General features: G+C 36.9%; 1 protein-coding gene across 2 annotated transcripts in view; it reads left to right on the top strand.

The window, feature by feature from the left end:
- Window positions 1-22,313, top strand: part of FAF1 (Fas associated factor 1) — a 177,442-nt gene that overhangs the window by 13,799 nt on the left and 141,330 nt on the right. For both annotated transcript variants that reach the window (XM_030032718.2, XM_030032717.2), the window contains exon 2: window positions 8,020-8,088. Coding sequence is in view for 1 of the 2 variants with exons in the window: in XM_030032717.2 (XP_029888577.1) it covers window positions 8,020-8,088 (69 nt within the window). In the remaining variant the exon portion in view is untranslated. The remainder of the gene's footprint in view (window positions 1-8,019; window positions 8,089-22,313) is intronic.

Genomic DNA, 22,313 nt, shown 5'->3' with positions numbered 1-22,313 from the left:
CCGGCATATTTGCCTAAACCCTTTCTCAATTTCTGATACTGGTAGTAAGTCTATTAGCTTGTTTTTCTTAAGTGAACAGCTGGTGAATCTGCTTAATTTTTACCAGATGGTCTTCTGAGTTATGTAAAAACAGAGAAGCATTCTTATCTCTTCATTTAGATGCTTGCAGTAGGTGACCTTTCAGTTTGCGTCTCAGTCGATATGCCTGGATGTTTTTTTTAAAGTGTTTGTCTGAAACAGAAAGAAGTAAAAGTTAATTTAATAACCACAGATGACTCATAATAAGACCAGTCTCATTACATCAGTAGGTTTGTTGCAAGGTTAGAATGATAGGGGATGCCACAGAGGGGCACGTATGTAGCTGGTGTTGCAGGCTGTGGAGGTGGTCTTGAGACAGGCGGGACTCTGGGATGAGCAGAGCCGAGGTACCAAAAAAATCTGTTGTGAGTGTCCAAATGTGCTGAATCTCTTGATAGCCCAGACGGGAGTTATGCGTGGATCCTAAATCTGATATTATGGTATTAAAGCCCTTACTTGCTTGGCTGAGCATACTGGTTTAACTTTACCTGTTTTTGGGGAACAAGTGTTACACTTTGTTTCAGTTGCTTTGAAGGAATTAGCATTGCAACAGTGTATGTGTGAATTTTCAAGAAAATTTTCTCACTTACTAATGTGGCACAGGTGAATTAGTGTCCTAAAGCTTTCTGGGTTTGAGTAGACTTCTAGCAGATACAATGTGGAGCTGCCCTTGGCTGCTTTATAGACTTTTAATTATTTCTTTGATTACTGAGCTACTGTCCTCATAAGGGATAGGAGGAAGCAAGCTACTATGTTTCACTCTAGAAACAGGAAACTTGGGGTTGGGTTGTTTAAAAATCATACATCCAGAAACCTGATTTTTATTAGGAATGCTTAGAAAGGCAATTACGGATTCTTCTAGCAGAAGTAGTAGCCGCATAGTAGGCTGCACTAGTATGCCAGGAGACTGAGGGAGGCCATTCTTCCCCTCTACTTGGTAGTGGTGAGACCACTACTACCAGATTACTGTGTCCAGTATCAGTCCCCCCACTGACAAAGTGGAGCAAGTCCAGTGGAGGGCTGCCTAGGAAGGGAGGAGGCTGGAGCATATTTTGTGAAAGATGAGGTTAAGGGAGCTGGTTTGTGTAGCCTGGAAGAGAGGGCTAAGGGAGGATCTGGTTGCTGTCTCAACTATACAGTGGGCGACAGCAGACAATATAGAATCAAATTTCTCTTGGACTTGCACAGTCCGAGGATGAGAGGCAGTGGATACAGGTTACAGCAAGGGAAATTATAACTAAATATAAGGAAAAAAAAATTCCCAGTGAAGGTGGTGAAACACTGGAACAAGCTGCCCAGAGAGGCTACAGACTCTCTGTCTTCGGAGATATGCAAAACCTGACAGGAAGCTGAAGTGTGTCTGTGAACTGATCTGTCTGGTTGTAATTGAAGAGGTGAATAAAACAGCAAGCTAAATTTTGGTTATATTGCAGGGGAAGTATGCAAGGAGGTAAGTAATATCCTTTGCTATATCTCATATGCTATTAAGAACAGCTCCGAGTGTTTTTTTTGTTTTTAAGCTGCTGACCTGGAGAATTCAGCCATTCTTCTGAGCAGGTTAGTGGCCTGTATTCAAAAAGAGTTTTCCGTGCTCCTAATCTCTCTTATCTTTTGAAGAGTAAGTTACTGAAGGGATAGTAAATTGATTTTAACAGTATTTGTTCTTTGCCAGTGTTTTTGATTTCTCTTTAAAACCTCATATATCTTATGGAATACAGTTAGCTCTACTTGCATTGCTCTATCTAGTGATAAAAATTTATTGGGTACTTTCAAAAGTAAGCATTTCCTAGGGTGTTGTCTGTGCTGTTGCAGTGGATGGAGGTGTATTAGTGCTGGCTTCCTGGGGTTTTGTAGGAGATCCCAAAGGGTGAAAGCTTTTCTTGCTTGGTGATCTCACCTGTTGAATCCTTTGGTGCCTTAATATAGTTGTTTCTTTGGGCATTGTAGTTTTATAAATATTAAAAAAGGTGGACTGTGCTATAGTTGCAACAAAATGCTGATGACAGAAAGCTCTTTTCTCCTTTTTCATCCAGCACAGGAGAGTCTGTATCAGCTGTTTCAGTGTCTGAGGACTAGGCATCAGATTGAATCACAGTAGCTTAGTCTTATTCTGAGACAGATGGATGTGATATTAGTGAGAGGGAAAAAGTCTGTAGTTGACAACTGGTGTGACTCTACCCTAGGGATCAGTTGTCTGAGTTTGTTGCTGTTCTGGGTACTTGGAGCTATGGCTCCAATTTTGTCCTTTTGGTTATGTGGACTGAGTAATGGTACCTGTATTTGCATCTGCTCTAAATTACTGCAGGAGGCTGCAGCTGAGGATGTTAACTGCAGAGTGCATGTGGAGATTAGTTAGGCACAAAGTGAGGTATTTTTTTCCAGCTGACTTCTACAGGAGAGAGTGGTGCACGGTGTAATTCACAGCCATCTGTCTGCCTGATTTGAATGGGCCTGAACCTGTTGTGCAAAATGTTCTAGGCTAAAGCCTAGTTTGGGTTAGCTTAGAGGTCCCTGTTTGGGGAAAATGTAGCTACTGTTGGTAGCCAAAGGAAATACGGAATTGTTCAACAATACTGTTGAGAGAAGCAGACTTCTAAGTCCTCCATATCCAACTACTGGCTGTCAGGCTGAATGTGGTCTTTGGATACTTTTGACTGCTGCATTTTGCCTTGGCGAGGAGGGGAATGGTGCCACAGGTGAGATAAAGTCTGTCTTGCTGCCAAATACCATTTGCTCCCAGCTTCTGTGCAACAACTGCCACCCACTATCTGTCGGGGCAACAGTAGCCTGACTCTGTATTTGAGTCAGCAACAGCTGTTTGTTGCTTTCCCAGCTTTTGCAGAAGTAACAGCCCAGCTCTCTGTGTTAGGAGCAGCAGTTGTCCCTTCCAGCTTCGCTGTGTAACAACTGCCTGGATCTCTGCAGCAGGTGCCGGAGGAGCATTTTCAACAGCAGCTGCTGCCAGATGGGGAAGTCAGCTGCTTTCCTGTGATGTGGAGGTAGGCTAAAGCCTGTGCCGTTGAGGTGGGGGGTCACAGAAGGTCTCAAAACCCAGATCCAGCTGTTACGGCTGCTGGGGTCAGACCACCCTGCAAGGGATTTAGAAGGGCAAGTCTGTCCTCCTGCATTATAGCTTTCTGGAAGCACCTCCTAGGTTTGTCTTGAATGCCTTGAAGTCTGTCTGCCCTCCAATTTTTCTCCTAGTGAATTGCTTCCTCAGTGGCTACTTTGCTCCTTTTATGTAACAGTGATTAAGATTACTGTGCCAGTTAAATAGGACCCCTAATGGTTAGCTGTGAATCTTTCCAAGGGTAAGCTCTCCACCACTAAGGTGATGGTTAATCTGCGAAGCTACCTGAAAAAGATTTGGAGAAGTGCTCTGACATTTTATTATATGCAAATCTAAATCTGCCTGGTGGAAACACTTAACCTGGCCTGGAAAAGCAGGATGCTAAGAAAGTGGTTTTAACATTCAGTAACTTTTAATCTTCAGAATCTGATTTTATTCATTCAGCGCAAAGCAATAGTTTTCTCATCTTCACATTCATTTTCCTCTTGTGTGGTCTGAAAAAAACACAGAAGGGACTGCACAGTCTCTGGAGCTGCTGTGAAGGGCAAAAATGCTATCCTAGATTTAGAGGAAATGCAGAGAGGAGGAGGAGAAGGAACTTGTTTTACCGTTTCTTCCCCTTTGTCCTTCAGAAAAATTCTTCGGTTTCTTTTTGACGTGTAAAGGTTTACAAATCGGCGAGCCTTGAAGGTTTTACCTTGACTGTGGTGGTTTGTTTCTTTCAATTTGATGACTTAGAGGATGTGCTGGTTGTTGATTGAATCAAGAGTTGGTAGTATTCTGGCAGGAATTTTCTTCTAAAATATTTAATGCCTTTTATTAAGTAGGTCTCTCATAAAAATAAAGCTGAATAAAATCTGTGAATAAAAAAAAATAAACTTCTCCTCAACTGGTATCACTTTACTTGCTTAGCAACAAAGATGTGTTTTTGCGTCTTTGGAGCTCATCTTCTTTGCTATATTTTGAAGGTTTTTTTTTTTTCCTTCTGTTTCTGTGCAAATTTAACATGATTTTTTTTCCTAGTCAATTATTTTTTTGTTTGTTTCTTGCTTGGGTAGAATGAAAAGCATAAAGATTTTTTGCTCGTTTTTATGTATTGTAAGTAAACCCTGTGACTTCTAGTCTACCTTCCTAGATAAGTAAGGCATCTAGCCTTATGGTGCCCATGTGTCCCCTGGGCTCATACCAATTAAATTATTCCAAATTTCATGAAAATACAGCCAGGTAACACGGAAAGAAGTCCATCAAAAGAAGCTGTTATAAATATTCCAGCCATAGGACAAGCTTAAATCATCCCTTGCAATTAGGGATGAGAGACAAACCCACAAGGAACCAGACTTTGTTAATTTCGTTGCTCACAGAACCTGCTGGTTTCCTGTGTGTGTTTCCCTACAGAAAACAGAGGCAGAAGCAGTACCAGGTTGTTCTGGGACTAATCTGCTGCTACAGAGTCCTTGATGTCACGTCATGCTTGCCAGTGAGGGACTACCTGTCTTGTGTGCTTAATTTCTTAGGGAAAATTAAAGACATGCAAACCAGATGATTTTCTTGAATTTACCTTCCATGACATGACGCAGTTAAAACAAAGCAAACGTTAATTTTTGGTTGGGTTTTGTTTTGGGTTTGTTTTTGGTCTTACTGATGGATTATGACTTGGGGCAGGGATTTGTATGTGGTAGTGTGTAGTGTCTGAATATTGAAAAATTATTCTGAAGAATCTTAGTTTGCTGCAACTGTGACATTAACAGGGTGTTGAAGAAGATCTTGGAATGTCTGTTTTGTGGTTACATTGATAAGTAGCACTCACTCATTCACTGTTGGCATTCAGAAATGTTTGTTTTCTGTTTTATTGACAACTAGCAAAAACAGTCCATCTGGAAAGTGAAATCTTAGTTTTAGAACTCCTCAAAGTCAAACATTTAAAGTGATTGTAAAAATGCTCCAAGGGTTTTCAACAAAACTGCTTTTCTTGGGTATTGAGAATTCTGATGGTTTTGATTTTTAGTTAGTGTTTACACCTGTCCATTCCTGTTACCCAAAGACTCTGCATTGCTAAAAGAGCAAGAGCAAGGTTCTACTTTAGGTTGTAAATCGCCAACAAGATGATTTAGGAAGGATGCAGACATACAAGTGAATTAGTTGCTTAATTACTCTGCCTCTGCTGTGATGAGGTAACTACTTTCACTGTGTGCTCTGGCAGAAGGGTAAGCTAATTTTGTTTAGTTTATCTAAAACTGGATTTCAGTTCACTGAAAGGGTTCTCAGGCATTGGAACAGGCTGCCCAGGGAGGTGGTTGAGTCACCATCCCTGGGGGTGTTCAAGAAACGCGTAGATGGGGCACTTCAGGACATGGTTTAGTGGGCATGGTTGGGTTGACGGTTGCACTTGATGATCTTGGAGGTCTTTTCCAAACTTAATGATTCTATTCTGTTCTTTTCTAAAAGAGTTCAAGGAGTGTCTGGATGATGCTCTTAGTCATATGGTTTAGCTTTGGGTAGTCCTGCAAGGAGCAGGGAGTTTGACTTGATGATCCTTATGGGTCCCCTCCAACTTGACATATTCTATGATTCTGTGATCTCGAAATAAAAATATGCCAAAATGAGCTGAATCGATTTGCTGTTAGTGTGGGCTAAGAGTGTGCATATGGACAGTTGCAAGTCAGCTGAGCTGCAGGGATGATATGAAGAGGGGGCAACTAAAACCGGTATTTGAGCCCTGAATTCTAAGTACTCTCTCCTCAACTTCATCTGCACAGTCCAGGGTTTAAAACAACACATTGTTGGTCAGGTTCTTATTGTAGGTTGGAACACTACTTAGTTCTTAGAAAGGTCATGCAGAGTTTGCAGGGCTGATAAATGAGAAATAGTAACTCTCTATTTCTGTAATGACCAGATTTTTAAGTGTATTTCACTTGACTGTAAACCGAACCTCAGGCTGTCACTTCTGCAAAACTTTTTCTCAAAGTAAGACTACTCTGCAGCAGAGCTGTTGACATCGATTTCAGTGGCAGGTTTATTGTAGTATGAACCCTCCTGTGATTTCAGAAATGACAAGCTCAAGCCCTGCACTCCTCAAGCTTGCCTGGTGTAAGTGTATATAACCTTCTCATTTGCTATAGAATGTGTTAGTGTCTCATTTTTAACTTCAGAAGTAACCACAAGAAGTAATGGAAAAGAAGGCAAAATGATGCTTCTGAAGAGCAAAACTGTATCTTTAAAATTTTTTTGGCATTCCTGATGAAAAGTGGGTGAAATTCAGTATTAACACAGCATGCTGTGAGCGATGGAAGAAATTTTGTCTTGTTTCAGAGAGAATCAGTCTGGCCTTGAGAGCATTGTGGATCAATAGAAACTGCTGCCTCCCCTCTGCAGGCAAAAAAAATCTCTAAAATGTCTTCTTGTGATCCTCGCGGTCCTCCAGACTGGTCCATTTTGTGTAGACATACTGCATGTAATGCCTCATGTGTGTGGAACTCTTCAGCATTGAATTTGGGAAAAGAGAATTGGCTTTGAATTTCTCTGTGATTTCTTTTCTACTTTTTATGTCTTCATTGTTGTAAATTGGGAGAAAAGTCAGAGCATGGAAAATGTATGAACTGATGGCTTTTTATGTCTTGGGAGAGAAAAAGTGTCTGTTTTGTGCCTAGTCCCCTTTTTGTGTTATCACATAAAGGAAAAACAGGACTATGTGTCTTTGGAATCAAGAAAACTGATCTGTTTGCTGCTGCAATCTAACTCTGTATTATTACTGTTAAAAGGTTGGATTTTTTTAATGTAGTTTTATATAAAAATTATATAAACTTCTTTTTATATAACTGTGTGGTAGAGCAGAAGGAACATGATCATGTTTCAGATCTTGTAAAAGTCTGAACTCCTCTTGTGTGCTTGAATATAGAGCATAGCTTTGATTAGGATGAAAGATAAATTCCAGAAAGAAGCTTAACTGTTTCCATTTTTCCCTTCTGGTGAAATATATCTGATATCCTTTGGTGTGAATGGTAGCAAATATGTGGCAATGAATAGCAATGCTCTGCCTGCTGAAGTTGAATAGTTGAAAAGGTATAGGTATCAAAAAAAGAAAGGAGGATACTGCATTAAGTTTTTTGCTGGGTAAAGGTGCTCTCTTGTATTTGGAATGAAGCTAAATGTACAATACCATTTTGGGGATGTTATCACTACTTTAAAAATGCTATTGTATTAGATTTCTTGAACTAGGTAAAGCCAGAGTATAGGGCTAGAACAAGATGCAAGCGTTTTGTTTGAAAGGAAAACATTGTAAAGTTTTCATTGTATAGTCTTCATTTTAAATAGTTTCACAAGGGGTGCTCATTTGTACATGCAGTAGTAAGTCGGCACTTTGATGATCAAAAATTCATACATGCCACCTTCTTTTCTTCTTACACTGCATCACCAAGAGTGAGTAGGGGTGTAAGATGATGGTGGAGGCAGTAGGGTTTATTATGTATTTCTGGCTTTAGATTAAATATTTCAGCTGTCTTAAACATCATTTTAAGCCTTAAGTATTTTTTTGCTCCCTTTTAAGGTAGTATGAGTGTTTCATAGTTTTGAATGTAGAATTCTCAAAAAGCCTTTATGGGACAGCACTATTGTCCTAATTTTAGAAATAACTACTTTGTCTTGCTTCCCTAGGTGGCTTCCTCAAGGTTGCACAAGAGTCCTCTGGTGGAACAGGGAGTTATATCCAAATGTTTAATGTTTAAAACTTGAAATCTGATTTCTGGATTATCCTTTCCTAACAGAAATGAAAGACCTATACCTTTCCTGTCATTCTCCTAAAATTAATTAAATTATAAGTATTAACACTCTGATCAATGCTTTTAATTCTGCTTACTGCTTCTTTTTCTTTTTAGGCATGTACTGGTATTGAAAATATCGATGAAGCTATAACGTTGCTTGAACAAAATAACTGGGATTTAGTGGTAAGTATTCTAAGAAAATGACTTCATAGATCAACTTCATGTAACAGTGACGTGCCATCTTGCTGAGACACCTATTATCTTTATTTCAAATCTGGGTGTGTCTTTTATGGCTAGAGCAAGCAAGTTATGTGCAGACTGTTTCCTCTGCAGTTATAGCCTCATTGCCAAGTTAACATGGTACTGAGTTGTGTATACCCTGTTATACTCTGATTGTCTTCATGCCTTTTTGATTTGTTTCTTTTCCTTTAAATTAGTGTTTCATATTGTGTTTAATTTCCTTTTTGGTTAACTATATGCATAATTTTGTAAGTAGTATAATTAAGGGTAACATTTTTAGGAGACATCTTGTGTATATACACAAGATTTTTGAGGATTTAGGTGCCTGTGGAAGAAATGGAAGGTAAAACAACTTCTTCAATCTTTCATATGCTTTTAGTTTAAAAATAAAATAGTTGCTCTTTTATTGTTAGTTGTTATGCAGAATTGAGTCAGAGATTAAAGCCATACCTTATTTAGATTTTGTGTTACCCAGACACAGTTAAACACAAACAAAAAACCCAACAAACTCACTCATCCTAAAACCCTCTATCGTTTAGTTTGTAACAAGGTTCAATATGCAGACAAATAGGAGGAAACCAATAAAACAAGCAAAACAGTCTTAGGTATTTTAATCTGCATAGGATTATCAGGATAAATAAAGGAACTATTAATCCATTCTCTTAAGGTTTAAAAGTGTAAAATAGAACAAACTTAATTAAAAAGCAAGTGATCTTCCTTTAAACTGTAATCCCTTTGATTTTATCTTTTTTTTTTTTTTTTTTTTTTTTCCCCAAATAAGTGCTCTTTGGACCAGTTCAAATTATCAGAAAATTATTTAAACACACCCCCCCAGATTTTCCAAAATTGACTATGGATACAGTTTCAACTGTCTGCCACATTGTGTTCCCAGCATATTATTTAGAGTGTTCTCTATGTTTTGATAATTACAAACTAAGTATCAGAGAGGTTAGGGTGGGGTTTTAAACTGAGTTTGTCAGAATGAATATTCTGTTTCTTTTAAGGCATAATGATTAAAATGACATGTAATATTGTAACCTATTGTAATACACTATGTACTCTGAACACTTGAAACTAAAGGTTTAAAATGAATGTTGGCCAAAGTATATGGAGTCTTTCTTTTGCAACATGTCATGGTATAAGCAAGAATGAGAAACCAACGAGCAAAAGGGAGTGCATATCATCAGTGTCTTCTAACAGAAAAAAACAAATATATGTTGACAGAGTGGTATAGTTAAAAACATCTTTTGTGCTAGTAGTTCGTTGTGACTTAGCATGGGCTGTTTCGAAAATTAAAGTGTTTATGGGAAGGCAAGCAATAGCCTTATGCATTCTGTTCAGCTTGTAAAGTTCTCAATACACTGCATTAAATCAGTTGGTTTTGGGGGATTTGTAAATTGTGAAGTATATGCTTTACAATAAATGTTCACAGGTGGGGTTGAATGAGAGAATTGCGATGAAGAATGGTAAGAACAGCTAAGGGAATTTGTTTGTTTTTTTTTTTTTTCTTTTGAGACTCCAGAATGAGCAGAAAGGGAGAGTGAAGTATTTAAAGGTATGAGAATATCTTTAAATACTTAATTTTATTAGTGATGATTAAATGATCTAGAAGTAGAAAATAGTGGGAAAAGAAGTAATGACCCAAAAACGCAAGCTTAAAAAAGACATAGGGAAAGTGAGAAAGGAAAGAAAATCAGCAGTGTAAGAGGTACTTCAGGAAAGTACATAGTTCTTGAAACTAAACAGAAGATGAATGAGAGGGGTGGCTGTGCAAAGGAAATGGTAAGTTGTGGAAGAAGCAAAAGTAAAAATTGGGGAGAGTAAAAGTGAAGAAGATGCCCTAAGGGTCTGTGATTAGTAGGACACTGACTCCTTTTTATTAAAAGCAGTCTTATTGTAAAAAAAGGGAGTGGAAACCAAATCATGCTAATCTAATAGGGTGTTAGAAGCAGAATAGTGAAGAAAGAGGAGAGAAGACAAGAAACGTGAATGTAAGAAGAAAACGAGTTGCTAGCTTGAGCGACATTCAAACATCTCTTTGTTAGGCAAGGGATTTTAGCATTTCAAAAGTCAAAACAGTACATGAAAAAAGGCTCATGACATGAGAAATGTAGCATCTTTTATTTTAAAATTAAAAGTGTATGGTCCATGTGTGGTGGGTTTTTTTTGTTTGTTTGTTTTATACCTTTGATTCAGTAATCAAATACAGCTTCAGTGCCAAGAAATTCGGGAGGAGGGAGGGCTTTGTTTTGATTGAACCAAAAGGTCTCAGAGTTTTTTAGCTGAGATGAAAAATTTAAAAAATTCTTTCGCTTGGCACTAAATATTTCATTCAGTGCAGAACAAAACTTTTTTTTTTTATTTGTAAGGAAAATAAAATTCATAGGACTTGGTTCACAAGTCATGAAGACAGTAGTGAAGTAGTGATGATTTTGTAAGGTTTCCTCTATCATCCTTTGACTGACAATCTGTTAGGTAAATGGGAAGAACATCATCGCTGTTTTGTCTAATTTCACTTCCTTTCGTGTGTCTTATTCAGAGGCATATTTTAGGTTCAAGTTTTGGATAAACATGATCTGTAGTAGTAAAATATAGTCGTACAGGTGTTCAGGTTTTTTTGGGGGGGGGGGTTGGATGGTGTGTGTGTGTGTGTTGTTTTTTTTAAAATGTGGATTCCTTTACTTCCATGACTTTGGAAGTGAAATCAGAGCTCTGTATTTGATCAGGAAAGCTTCTGTGAGGCACTCAGGGTAATATGAAGTAGAAAGCTAGGCAAGTCCCGTTAGGAGGTGAACAACCTAAGTTCAGGGGCACTTCTGTGACATTAGGGAAAAAAAACAAAAATGTAAGCAAGTTCTTGTCTCGAACAGATTGCTTTCTTGCCCTTCATTCAGGCTGTCTGTATCTCAGTTCCATTTTCCGGTTTGGGGAAAAAAAGTCGTGTACTATCAGAGGCTATGCTAGGGATCCAGGTTGAAGATTCCCTTGAGCACCTGTTGCTTCTTGAACTCTATGAGACTCAACTCAAGGGCGTTATTTCTCTGGGACGTCAGCCAAAACAGCCAAGACCAAGTAGTCCTGGTGAGCTGGAAAGCAGAAGGATCCCAAAACAGAAACAGTGGAGTACATCAGAATGCACAGAGACGGCAGAGGTTATATAGTTCACAAAACAAGTTTCTAATGTCATCCTACAAATACTATGTTTTTGTGTAAGCTTTTTTGAGGATTTCTTTGTTTGCACTGATGCAATATTCCTGCTGCTTATTTTCTCCATACTTTTTTTTTTTTTTTTTTCTGGTCTTGCTAGTAGATTTTATTAACAAGGGTTAAAATGTCACCGATGTCTTTCCTGTTACTTCAGTGAGTGTTACTGTGTTTTGTATCTTTTTGGACGTTTGGTCTTACCTTTAAACAAAGCCAAACCTGAGTGAAGTGTAAGGAACTCCTTTCTCGGTTTGTTTTTTCTAATAGCCACTTATGGCTTATATTAAGAATTCATCTGAATTCTTTTTTCTTTTCAGTTTAGAACTGAATCATCATCTTCCTATTTTTGAACTTTTAAAGATTACCCACTCGCAATTATAAGTCTTCATGTCTATTCCTCTATATGGGATACTTTAAGACAATAAACTGCCATTAATTTATCTTTGACTTGGAACTAAATAAATTTGATTTAAATGTCTCAGAGTTGTATATGTTTTACAGGGTTCAAATCATGTTTGTAGCTGTTTGGAGTGACATAGGAAACTGTCTTTCATAAATGCTTGGTTGCTAGGCTTTGTTCAAGTGCTTAAAATCAAATTGATCATGAGAGTGCTGCAGAAGAATTCATATGCAGTAACAGTGTATGAATTGCTTAGTGGGATCATGAAGTCTGATCTTGCCAATAATTAGTTCCCCACTTGGCCTTTGTGGTGGTCTGCTGCATATATAGCAGCTTAGGATTTTTTCTGTATTAGAACACTGTAGCCTAATTACTAGATGAAATGTTTCAGATGTTCTGTGAGATAGAGAAGATCAACAATAGATAATATAATGATCTCTTCAGGCCTTCATCTTTATGAAACTGTTCTGCAATAAATGGATCCAACTCTCTTAAGCCTGCCAAGATTGCTGATATGTTATTTCCTGAGTGTCATTTCTTTGAGCTCTGTTAATTTACAACCATTTTTAATATCTGAGGAAGCAGAAGTTAGGAATTTCTGTCCGTTGTAAAGTCTGATGGTTTCATAGCTTGTCCATTTAAACTATGACCTTCTGTTTTGGCATTTGAAGGTAAGAGTGACAGTATAAATGTATCTTAAACGTTGTGTAAAAACAATAAAATAAAAGTATGAAAAATCCCAACTATGTGTCTGTTGAAATGTTTCCAATGATGGTACACATTTAAAGGAAATGACCCATTAATGCAAGAATTTATAATCTACTTGACCTTATGCAATATGGACCTTTGTATATATGAGGTTATTATATAGGTGATAGCTCTTTGCTCTCCTGAAATCAAATGCTTGCATCTGCGCATGAAACCTGGTCTTCTGTACCTTTCACAGATTTAATGAAAAACTCAAATCCTGTACATATATCATGACTTTATATTGTGTACTGGTAATCAGAACAGGTTTTTTGAATGAAAAGCAGGATTCACCACACTTAATTTTCTGCTTTTTCCAGTATGACAATTTCTGTTGTTACTCCTGTTCACTAGTTTAAAATTATTTTTATTTTATTTCATGTCTTTTCCAATAGACATTGTAATGTGCTTAACATTACTTTAAGGAGAAAATAAATTTCATCAAAATAAAGGGGGGGCTGGTGTTTATCCCATATTCACTTCACTATAACGTGTGTATAATGATTATAAAAAAAAAAAAAAGCCTGTTTTTTATTTTCAGGAGATATTCTTAAAATGACCTTTGTGCCTTCCTGCCTGCTATACTTGGCTTTGTTATTCTGTATTCTAGTAGAGGCTCAAAGCACAGTATAACTTCAGTAAAACCAGCAGTTTCGTGCACCTGGAAATGTGATGACTTGTAGTTCCTGTCATACACAGCTTCCAAGAGTCAGCTGACAAAAAGCGTTTCTGTACCTTGGAAAGAGCAATTGTATATTTCAAACATCTGTTTTTATAAAGCTTCAACTCTCAATTATAGTTTTTTCTTTTGAATGGGTAACCTCCGCAGAAGATTTTGCTGCATCTTGCTCTTTAAAACCTCTTAAAAAATAGTCATTATTTGTCAGACAGGATTTTTTTTTTTTACTGTAAGTACCTATTTTGTTTATATTTACTTCTATGTAATGTTGTCTTTCAGGGAAAAAAAAGACTTAAAAAAACCCAAACAAACAAAAAATTGAACTGAGAAAAATATGCTAGGGCTTTGCAATTTTGCATTTTTATTTCTGTTGGACGTGCCAGTTTAGATGGCATTCTAGGCAGAAAATGGGTTATTGGCTCTTGACAGTTATCAACAATCTGTTATTTGTATCTTTTATTGCTTCGAACAATTAACTTAGTTCTTTTGTTATAACGTGTAGTAAATCTCGGTACAAGTTGGTAAAAACTAATACACTAATGATGTCTTTCATCTCTTTTTCTAACTGGTTTGTCCTGCAAAAGCTTTGATGTGGTGTCTCTTTGTACATTTTTTTTCAATCGATTTGAATTGGCCTGCCTCCAGAAACTAGGTGATTAATTTAAGTTTGGCACATGGCCATTTCTTTTCCTTAAATGTGGGACAGTATTGTCATATGTTTAGCAGCTCTCTAGTTTCATTGCAAGTGGGCTGTATTTCAGTGGCTGGCGAACGAGGACTAGACATTATGGTGATCGTGTTCATCACGTTGGCCCCTTTTATCTTGTATTGTTGACCTGCTGTTTTCTTTACTTCAGAGTTACATACTGCATATGGCACACATTTGACAGCACTCGCTATGGGACTAGTGAGAAGTTCATGGTGTGCTCCTCTCATTAGGACTAGATCTGAGGGATTTTCACTGTTAGGAACATGGGCTTATCTGTGTATTAATAACATTCTCCCTGCGGTCAAATGAACAGTCACATCTGCCTGTGGGAACCAGAGGTTTGTATCCCAGTTTTTTTTAAGGAGCTTTTAAAGTTTTGTTTCAGACAGGTGTTCTCTTCTGGATCTTAGTGTTCTGTCGAACATGTTATTGTCAGCTCAGTTAATGCTTGCTGTTACTGCACTGCGTTGCCTGGACAGCATTCAAAATCCAGCTGCCAGCAGAGCTAAGGAAGAAGGAAGCTCTGAGTTAGGTAATGACAAGTAATGTCGGTGGACGGGCATCCCGCTGCTGCGAGTGTCCTGTGGGCATGGTGCCTGTTCTCCAGGAAATACAGGAATTGCAGGTTTCTTGTGTGTCCAGCTGCAGCATTAATCTCTTCTAGTAGGACACAGTTAAATTGTATATGAACTTCTGTTTTACAAAGGACTACAGAAATCCCTTTTGGAAGTCTCTAATGTACTTTCTGTTAAATTCGGGATCCCTGCTTGCAAAAATAATTTGATTTCTCATTCTTTGTATTTCCAGCTTTTTGCAGCTCTCAAAGTGACATTTGTGTGTCTTTGAGTAAGCTCAGATGCATGCTGTGTATTTTGTGCAGCTGGGTGGTAGCACAGAAGACTAGCTAATTCTTAAAAAACCCATGATTATTAAATTAATTGTTTTTATTTACTTTTGAATGCCTTCATCTCAGGTAAAACAGATGTTTCCTTTCAGTATATTTTCTACATTAAAGACCATATGAAATGTGCAGATCTATAGGCAGTTGTAAGCATGGTATGGCTCTCTACATAGCTGTATGCACGTTCACCTATAAAAAAAAAACAAACCCAAACCGAAACACCACCACTAATACATATGGAGGAAATTAAGATTCTTTACTTGCAGAATGCAGAATAAGAGTGCTGGTTTGTCACCTCAGTAATGTGCTTCAAGGAAGGAAGATTACCTCTGCTAGCAGCAAGGGAGCCCAGTCTTCGTGGTCCTACCAAATCCAAACTTTCTTCTGAGACTTAACAGCAATAGTTGATACCTCAGGTGATGCAGGAAAGTGTTCAGTATATTGCCACTGTGATGGTCATTTCACATGACTTCGATGAGAGCACAAATTGCAATTGATCCTGTTATGTCTCTGCATCAGTCTTGGTCCGTTGCCTGCAAGTGGTCTGTTAGACATCAGAAAGTGGTCAACAGAGCAACTACAGTTCAAAATAAAAAGGAGCCAAACCCAATAAAAATGTCATATACACATTCTGACACATGCAAGCAAGGAAACAAACACACTAAAGGGAGAATAAAAGTAGCAAATGTCTAACTTGTGTGTTTTAAACTTTTGATTGTTTTGAATAAAACTATTATTTTATTACATAGGTTGGTCCCTTGGATTTTTTTTCCAAAAAACTTAGGTGGTCTTTGGATTTGGTCTTATTTGTATGACCCTTTGCACTTTCAAAAGAGGTTGAGAAACACTGCTTGGATCATGTTAACATTGCCGTATCTTGTCATTTTTTTATAAGGAAACCCATGAAAGCTGTAGTCAATGCTGTAGCTGCTGATATTGTGTAAATATCCAACAATCTCAAGTTTCACAGTGTTCCCCTGTAAAGAGCGAGCCTTGGAAGGGGCAGTCTCTGGCTTGTCTGTAGTGAAAGATTTGAAAATTAAAATTAATTGTTTTCCTCATCTGTAGTCTGCTATCCCAAAACTTTATTAATTCTCATGGATCTTGCCTGGGACTCTTCAGGTACAAAAACAACTCTCAAAATGCACTTTACCCCAGAAATAATAGCTAAATTTTGTACTAGACCCAGAGAGATGTTTGGTTTCTTCAGATTATTTCTGTCTTTTTCTTTTTTGGTTCCTAAGGCAGGTAAATGTGTAAAAAATACTAAGTCTTCTTCCCCCACCCCTGAGGAAATGACTGGGTCTCCTTACCAGGGCAAAGCTTTGTCTGAGAAAGATTGTTTGAGGAATTTGGTGAAAACAGGTTTAATTTCTTTCAATTACTCCTTTGCTGAAACATGGTGCTTATTTCACAGAAAAAGTCTTGACAGCCTCATAGCTTGGGAAGACTTGAGCTTTCATTGCAGAAAACTGGTGCTGTGCAGTGTCATTATTTTCTCCTATTTTCAAGGCACTACTGAAATGTTAACATTATAAAATCATTTGTTTAGTAGGTGTCTAACTGTATTTAGGGCTCATTTTGGTCTACCATGTTTAAGCAGATTGAGGCAAAGGGTTGTGCAGCTTGCAATGTTATGGAAACCATGAATTAGGGTTAAATACATGAATTATTTTGTCTTTCAAATTTGAGAGGATGAAAAAACTGATAGCTCTCAAGGAGGTAAGGATTTTTTTAATTTAAGGCAGTTAAGAGTCATGGCTTTAAACATGTGTTTTCTTTAGTGCTGTTTCATATATGCTTTGCAGTTTTGTTGATTGCATCAGAAGGGGCTAATTCTTATATTGCTGATTGAAAGAAGGTGTAATGGGGTGTATATATTTCCCACAGGGTAAAACTGGTATAGCTTGGGCAAAGTGTCTTCTAGATGAGGACCCTTTTGTTGCTGTTAAGCTGGAACAATTCTTCAGTATCTGTGAAGAAATCCGTACTTTTCACCCCTTCACAATTTTAGCAAATGTAATGGTTAACTTGCAATATAGTAGATAGTTTTCTAGACACTGAGTGGTTTATGTTAATCTAAAATAGCTTATGTTGTTTCAGAACTATAGGTTTTAATTTTTCTAATAGAAAAAGCCTGCTTTATTCACTGGAGGATAACAGAGGGATTGTGATTATGTATTTTATGGCTGTATTTTGTAGCCATGTTGCTGTGATGATGCATGTGAAATTTTAATGTCTGGCCAGAAAGAGAGTGGAGGACATTTTTAGGTAAAACTTTGCTGTCAACATTGTAGGGTGAGCTCTGTCTCTCCTTTCCAAATAACAGATGGAATTTAGTTGCTTAAGAAATAAGCTCGTTTCCTTAAGTTTTTCTTGCACAGTGATCAAACAAGCAACGGGAGTAATAAACTTAGATTTCTGTTCATGGAAAAAGACTCTCATTTCTTGTAATAGAGAGTTTTGTGTTCTGAGACTAACCAAAAAGTGGCACCTGAGATCACAGTAGTGCCTGATAGTATTGCTGTAGCTATATGGATGCATTACCCACCCGCCTTATGTTTTACAACTACTTATTTTCAGAGGCTGATACCTCTGTATTGACAACTTCTATGAAGATTCCTTAGCATTAATTTGTCCTGAGACATTCAAATTTAAGAGCAAATTTCTAGAATATATTAATAGTGAAGTGGCTGGTAATGAAGTATCTGTAAGTAGTTTGTAGTATATTATTCTGTGACTAGTTGAACTGAAAATTGCATGCATCTTATAAACGTGTGTTTGACAAGTGATTAGTCTGCCATGGAGTCATGCTGGGAATATATGAGTAGGAGAAAAATAAAGTAGATTATTTAATTTAAGAACCAGCATCCATGCCAATGTTGTGACTATTTTGCAAGTAAACCTTAATTGTGAAAGATTTTACCACAGAAGCTAGAAGTCATCTAGACCACTCAGGCTTTCAAAGCAGAGTATTTAAAAAATTGATTTACTTATAATACTGTTGAATATCTTTAACAGTTCTGTCCTGGTTTTATTTAAATAAACTCTTCTTAGCTGGTCCTGGAAGACCCGGGTTGCTGCAGTGCCAGCAGTATAGCGTAGGTTGTCAAGAGGTATAAGGACAAATACTGTGAGATGAGTTGTAGGTTACATACTTTGGCTTGGGATCTTCTGGTTTCCAAACTTCTAAGCTAAATCTTGCATAATTATTCTTTTATTATGCATTAGTGATTAGGCAGTCTGCTGACTATGGTTAGGGTAGTTTGAAAACTGTCGTATAAGATGTTTCATGTTATTACAGCTTTTCAATAAGGGGGCCTTAGTCTGTAAGCAGTACTTTTAGGACTTTTTGAGTTTTCTTGTGTCCTGAGATTTCATCCCTGGTAGTACTTGCTAAGAGCTAGTACGTTAGAACGATGAGTGATTTTTAAAAAATAATTATTTTTTTAAGACTGAACAAAAAGTATGTTGTCATGGGGTAGCTATTCCCAACCTGTACATTTTAGTGTTGTCATTCAAATTTACATAAAATAATTAGGAGAGTGGTAGAAAAGTAGGAGTTCAGTACATAGATATTTTTTCAGGCATAGCCTTAGTTTTATCTGACTGTCCTGCTGTCTAGCTTAATGTTTTAAGGAGTAACAAAGTATGTTTGATATTAAACATAAGCATTCCTTTCTGTTAAGTTAGAAGGTGAAGCAGTGTTAGTGTAAAAAGTTGTGACGTTAATGAGTGGGACTGAGGTACATATATGTGTGTCAAAGTAGCAGACACATCATGGTCTACTCCTCTCCCTTTCTATATGAATGAGTTTTGAGTGGATAGTTCAGAGTAGGTTATTTTTCTTTATTCCTGCTGAAATAGAGTTTCAGCTCAGATAGATACTGATCCATAAGCTGCTTATAAATCTGTTTATGTTATTTATTTTCATTATGCTAGGGAAATACATCTATTTATGAATTTATTATTGAGATTGTGCTTTGTTTGGGGAATTATGCAGTGACAATGTAAAATTGAAGAACTGTGCAAAATGTGGGTTTTTTTTCTCAGGGTTACATAAGTATATCTAACTGTTGAAAGGCTTCCTAGTGCATTTCAGCATGTTGTAGGAACTACAGGAAAAAATTTGCTGAAGCCACCAAAGAAGTAGGGAGAAATGGGAAACCACATCTAGAGTGCTAATTGTAAACTATTTCAACGCGTGCTGTCTTGCTGATGAAGTGAATCATCTGTAGGAATATATTCATGTGGCATTTTTTTGATGAAATGTTAATTTTTTGCTTTATTAGCAATTCTATTGTTTTGCAGCTTTTCATGAAGTATATTTGTTGTAAAGAAAGCAAGCTGAAATAAAGCAGAATGCATAGAAGACATTTCATTGTAGTTCAATTACAGCTTTTGGTTAAATTTTAACCACGATGGGGACGAATGTTGGCATTCTGTAAAAACTTTGTGGGTGTAACTTCACGTCTAGCACTTGGAAATACTTTGTGACTTGCAAAGCTGGGGAAACGCCAGCAAGTATAACACAAGCTACAGGAAAAAGCTGACTCATTTCTTTGCCTTGAAAAGTCTGCCAAAGATAACAAAGGTAGAGGTTGCTTCTGTTACTGCTGGGGCACAATTAGCAATTTTTTTATTTAAATATGATTGCATTCATTTAAAAATCCAAACCAAATAATACTTTTTATAACTTGAACTCATAGCAATCATTACTTGTTAAAGTAATGATTTCAAAGTAGCTGTGTATGTAGGAAGGCAATAGTGTACCTTGTCTGTAAAAAGCCTCTAGTCTAAAATAATTGGTATTTCTGCAGAAGGTTTTATGGAATTTCTTGTTTAGAATAACGCATCGCAGGGCTTGCTTGTAACAGGCAAGATTTGATAGTTGCACAAAGATGCACAGAAACCATGTTCCTCTGCTTGGGAATCTCATAATACAATCTCAATGTCTTGAGGCAGAAAGAAGTGATTGCATTACAGCTGATTTCAGTAAACCTTTATTTTATTAATTCAGATTGACTGCAGTATTTGACTAATACTTGCAGTAAGTTTTTGTCAGCATCAGTTAGTAAAACTTCTGCTGTTTATTCCTGAATTTTCTACTTTTTTATTGTTATAAACTGATCACAAGAAAAGCCTATGCATAGTCTTACTTACTTTTTATTCAGTTTCCTGAAACCACAGTATCAGCAGGTCAGAACAAATGTTTTGACACGTCTACATCTGGCATTACCTGTTATCGTCAGTTCTGTTGAAAATACAAGCCCAAATTAGTATTTGCTAAAAATAAAGTTATTAGGGGAGCATTATTTCAAAACATTTACTTTATTACCAAAATATATGCATATAGTAGAACCCTGCAAGCTAGTTTCACTGTAAGAAATACTTCTGTGCTCAAAAGGAACTAATAAATCTTTGCGCTTCTCCTGTTTTGCTTTACTGTTGTATATAAAAGTATGTTCCTTTGTCATGGAGATTTATAGTTTGGAAACAATTTAAAAGTCACTTTTGCTTTTTCGGTCCTTTCATGCATGTTTTGTCTCACTAATGCTTTCCTTTATCCCTTATCATTTAAACTTATCATTTAATTATTTGTTTTTCCACTCTGGATAACATTTGTTCAGTTTTGGGTTTTGTTTCCTGTTGGTTTTTTTTTTTTCTTTTTAAGCTCCCCATTGTACAAAGCATTTGGAGTTTTATCATCCATTTATTTTGTTTGAATACCAAATAGAATAATGGATTTTAAATCTTTAGGATAAGCAATTTATCATGTGAAAACAAAAAAATTAGAGGAAGAATATTGTATTTCAGGGGGAATATCACATTTAGCCCAAATTAGGAGTAGAATTAATAGCAATGGGATTACAATTGTAAATAGAGTAGTATAAATGACCCTTTTGGTGCTGTGGAAATATATCACAAAATACAGAAGATAAGAAATAATTTTTCTAGTTTATTATAGATTGCTTAATAAGGGCCTTTTAGTATATTTCATTACACTTTTAGCTTTTAAAAAAACATGTTTAATTTGTTTAAATTCAACAAATCTTGAGTGACCCTCAAGCAGGATGGATTGATAGCACAGAGGAATACTGGCTGATATTTCCAAAATATAACAGTTATATTTTTTTTTTATTCTACAGAAATCAAAACCACAGTACATTTGTCTTGCGTGTCATCTCTCCCTCTATAGTGAGGTTTTGTATGTAGGTTTTGATCTTATATTCACTTGTGTTATCAGACTGACAAATAAATCTAAGATTAAATGCTGAAAGGGTCAGTCAAATATTAAAATAGGCTTCTATTTGTTTTGTAGCGTGAAACAACAAAACAACCATTTCTGGTTATATTTCAAAATATAGTCCTAAAAGCTGCTAGCACCCCTTCCTCTAAGACGGTAAGCTGTCTTTACTTCTGCTAATGTAGAAAACAGTATGGGGTAAACATTCTGAATTTGTGATTTGAGAGAAATTTTTTTTATATCAAGGAGGTGTTAAATGTATGATAGGAAGAAAAGGCAAAATGAGCAGGAAAGACACAAAATGCAGAACTTTTTTTAGCTTACCAGACATTTTAAACCAAAAGCAAAATCTGAGTTGTAGCGTTTGGGGAAGAATGTAGATTTTTTGAAAGTCATAATAAATGAATTCTTTCATCAAAGAAAGCTCTTACTGAATTTCATAGAAATAGTTAAATATGTGGATTATGAGGCTATTACATTAAGTGGAATACAACAAAAAAATTGTAATTACTAGAAATCTGAATGTGTCAGACCTACAGAAGATTGAGGCGTTGGAAGAAAATGCCCCATGAGCAAATTACTTCATTATGTTTCCCTGTGAATTTCTGAAGCGGTTGATACTGTTTGGTTGGACGTCTTTGGATTTTGGATTAAATCATCTGCTATGGCTGTTCCTATTACCCTGTGTCTATGTCTCATCCACATATTGTGTTTGTTTAATGTAAACCTTCTCAATTTTTCACTAAACAAATGTAAAGCTCTGAGTGGGCTTTATTAAGTAGACTGAAGTGGTCTTGCTGAGTTCGGTCAAACCTAAATAAGGCTTTTAAAATTCTGTGTGAGCTGACATACATAAATTTGTACTGGTTGCATTAGGCTGATATGGTTATTTATCTCAATGAAACTCATACAGCTTTCACGTATGCACAGTATTTACAACTCTCTAGCCTCTTCTTCTGAAAGGGTTGTTCTTCCAGCATCACGCTACTTGAACTTGCTTTCTTCTTTTGCTTAGAGATGTGTTTTCTAATACCCTGTTTTGGAAAGTTGATCTTACACTGTGCTTTGTAAAAGCTCTTGCTCTTCATTGGGGTAGAGGTTTGAATGGCGAAAGTTTTAAGTTATCTATATCTAGGGTAGGGGTCTGCATCTGTCGGCCGAAACCATCATGTGGTATGGAGATTGGAAAGGAGAGGGAATGAGATGTGGCCATGGAGGAAGATCTTCTCCCACCTCACCCACTGCAAAAGCCTTTAACTGCACTTTTGCCTGGGCCTGCTT

The sequence above is a fragment of the Aquila chrysaetos genome, chromosome 12 (assembly GCF_900496995.4).
Source record: "Aquila chrysaetos chrysaetos chromosome 12, bAquChr1.4, whole genome shotgun sequence".
NCBI lineage: Eukaryota > Metazoa > Chordata > Aves > Accipitriformes > Accipitridae > Aquila > Aquila chrysaetos.
The sequence above is the reverse complement of the archived record's forward strand: the minus strand, read 5'-3'. Positions and strand labels throughout refer to the sequence as shown.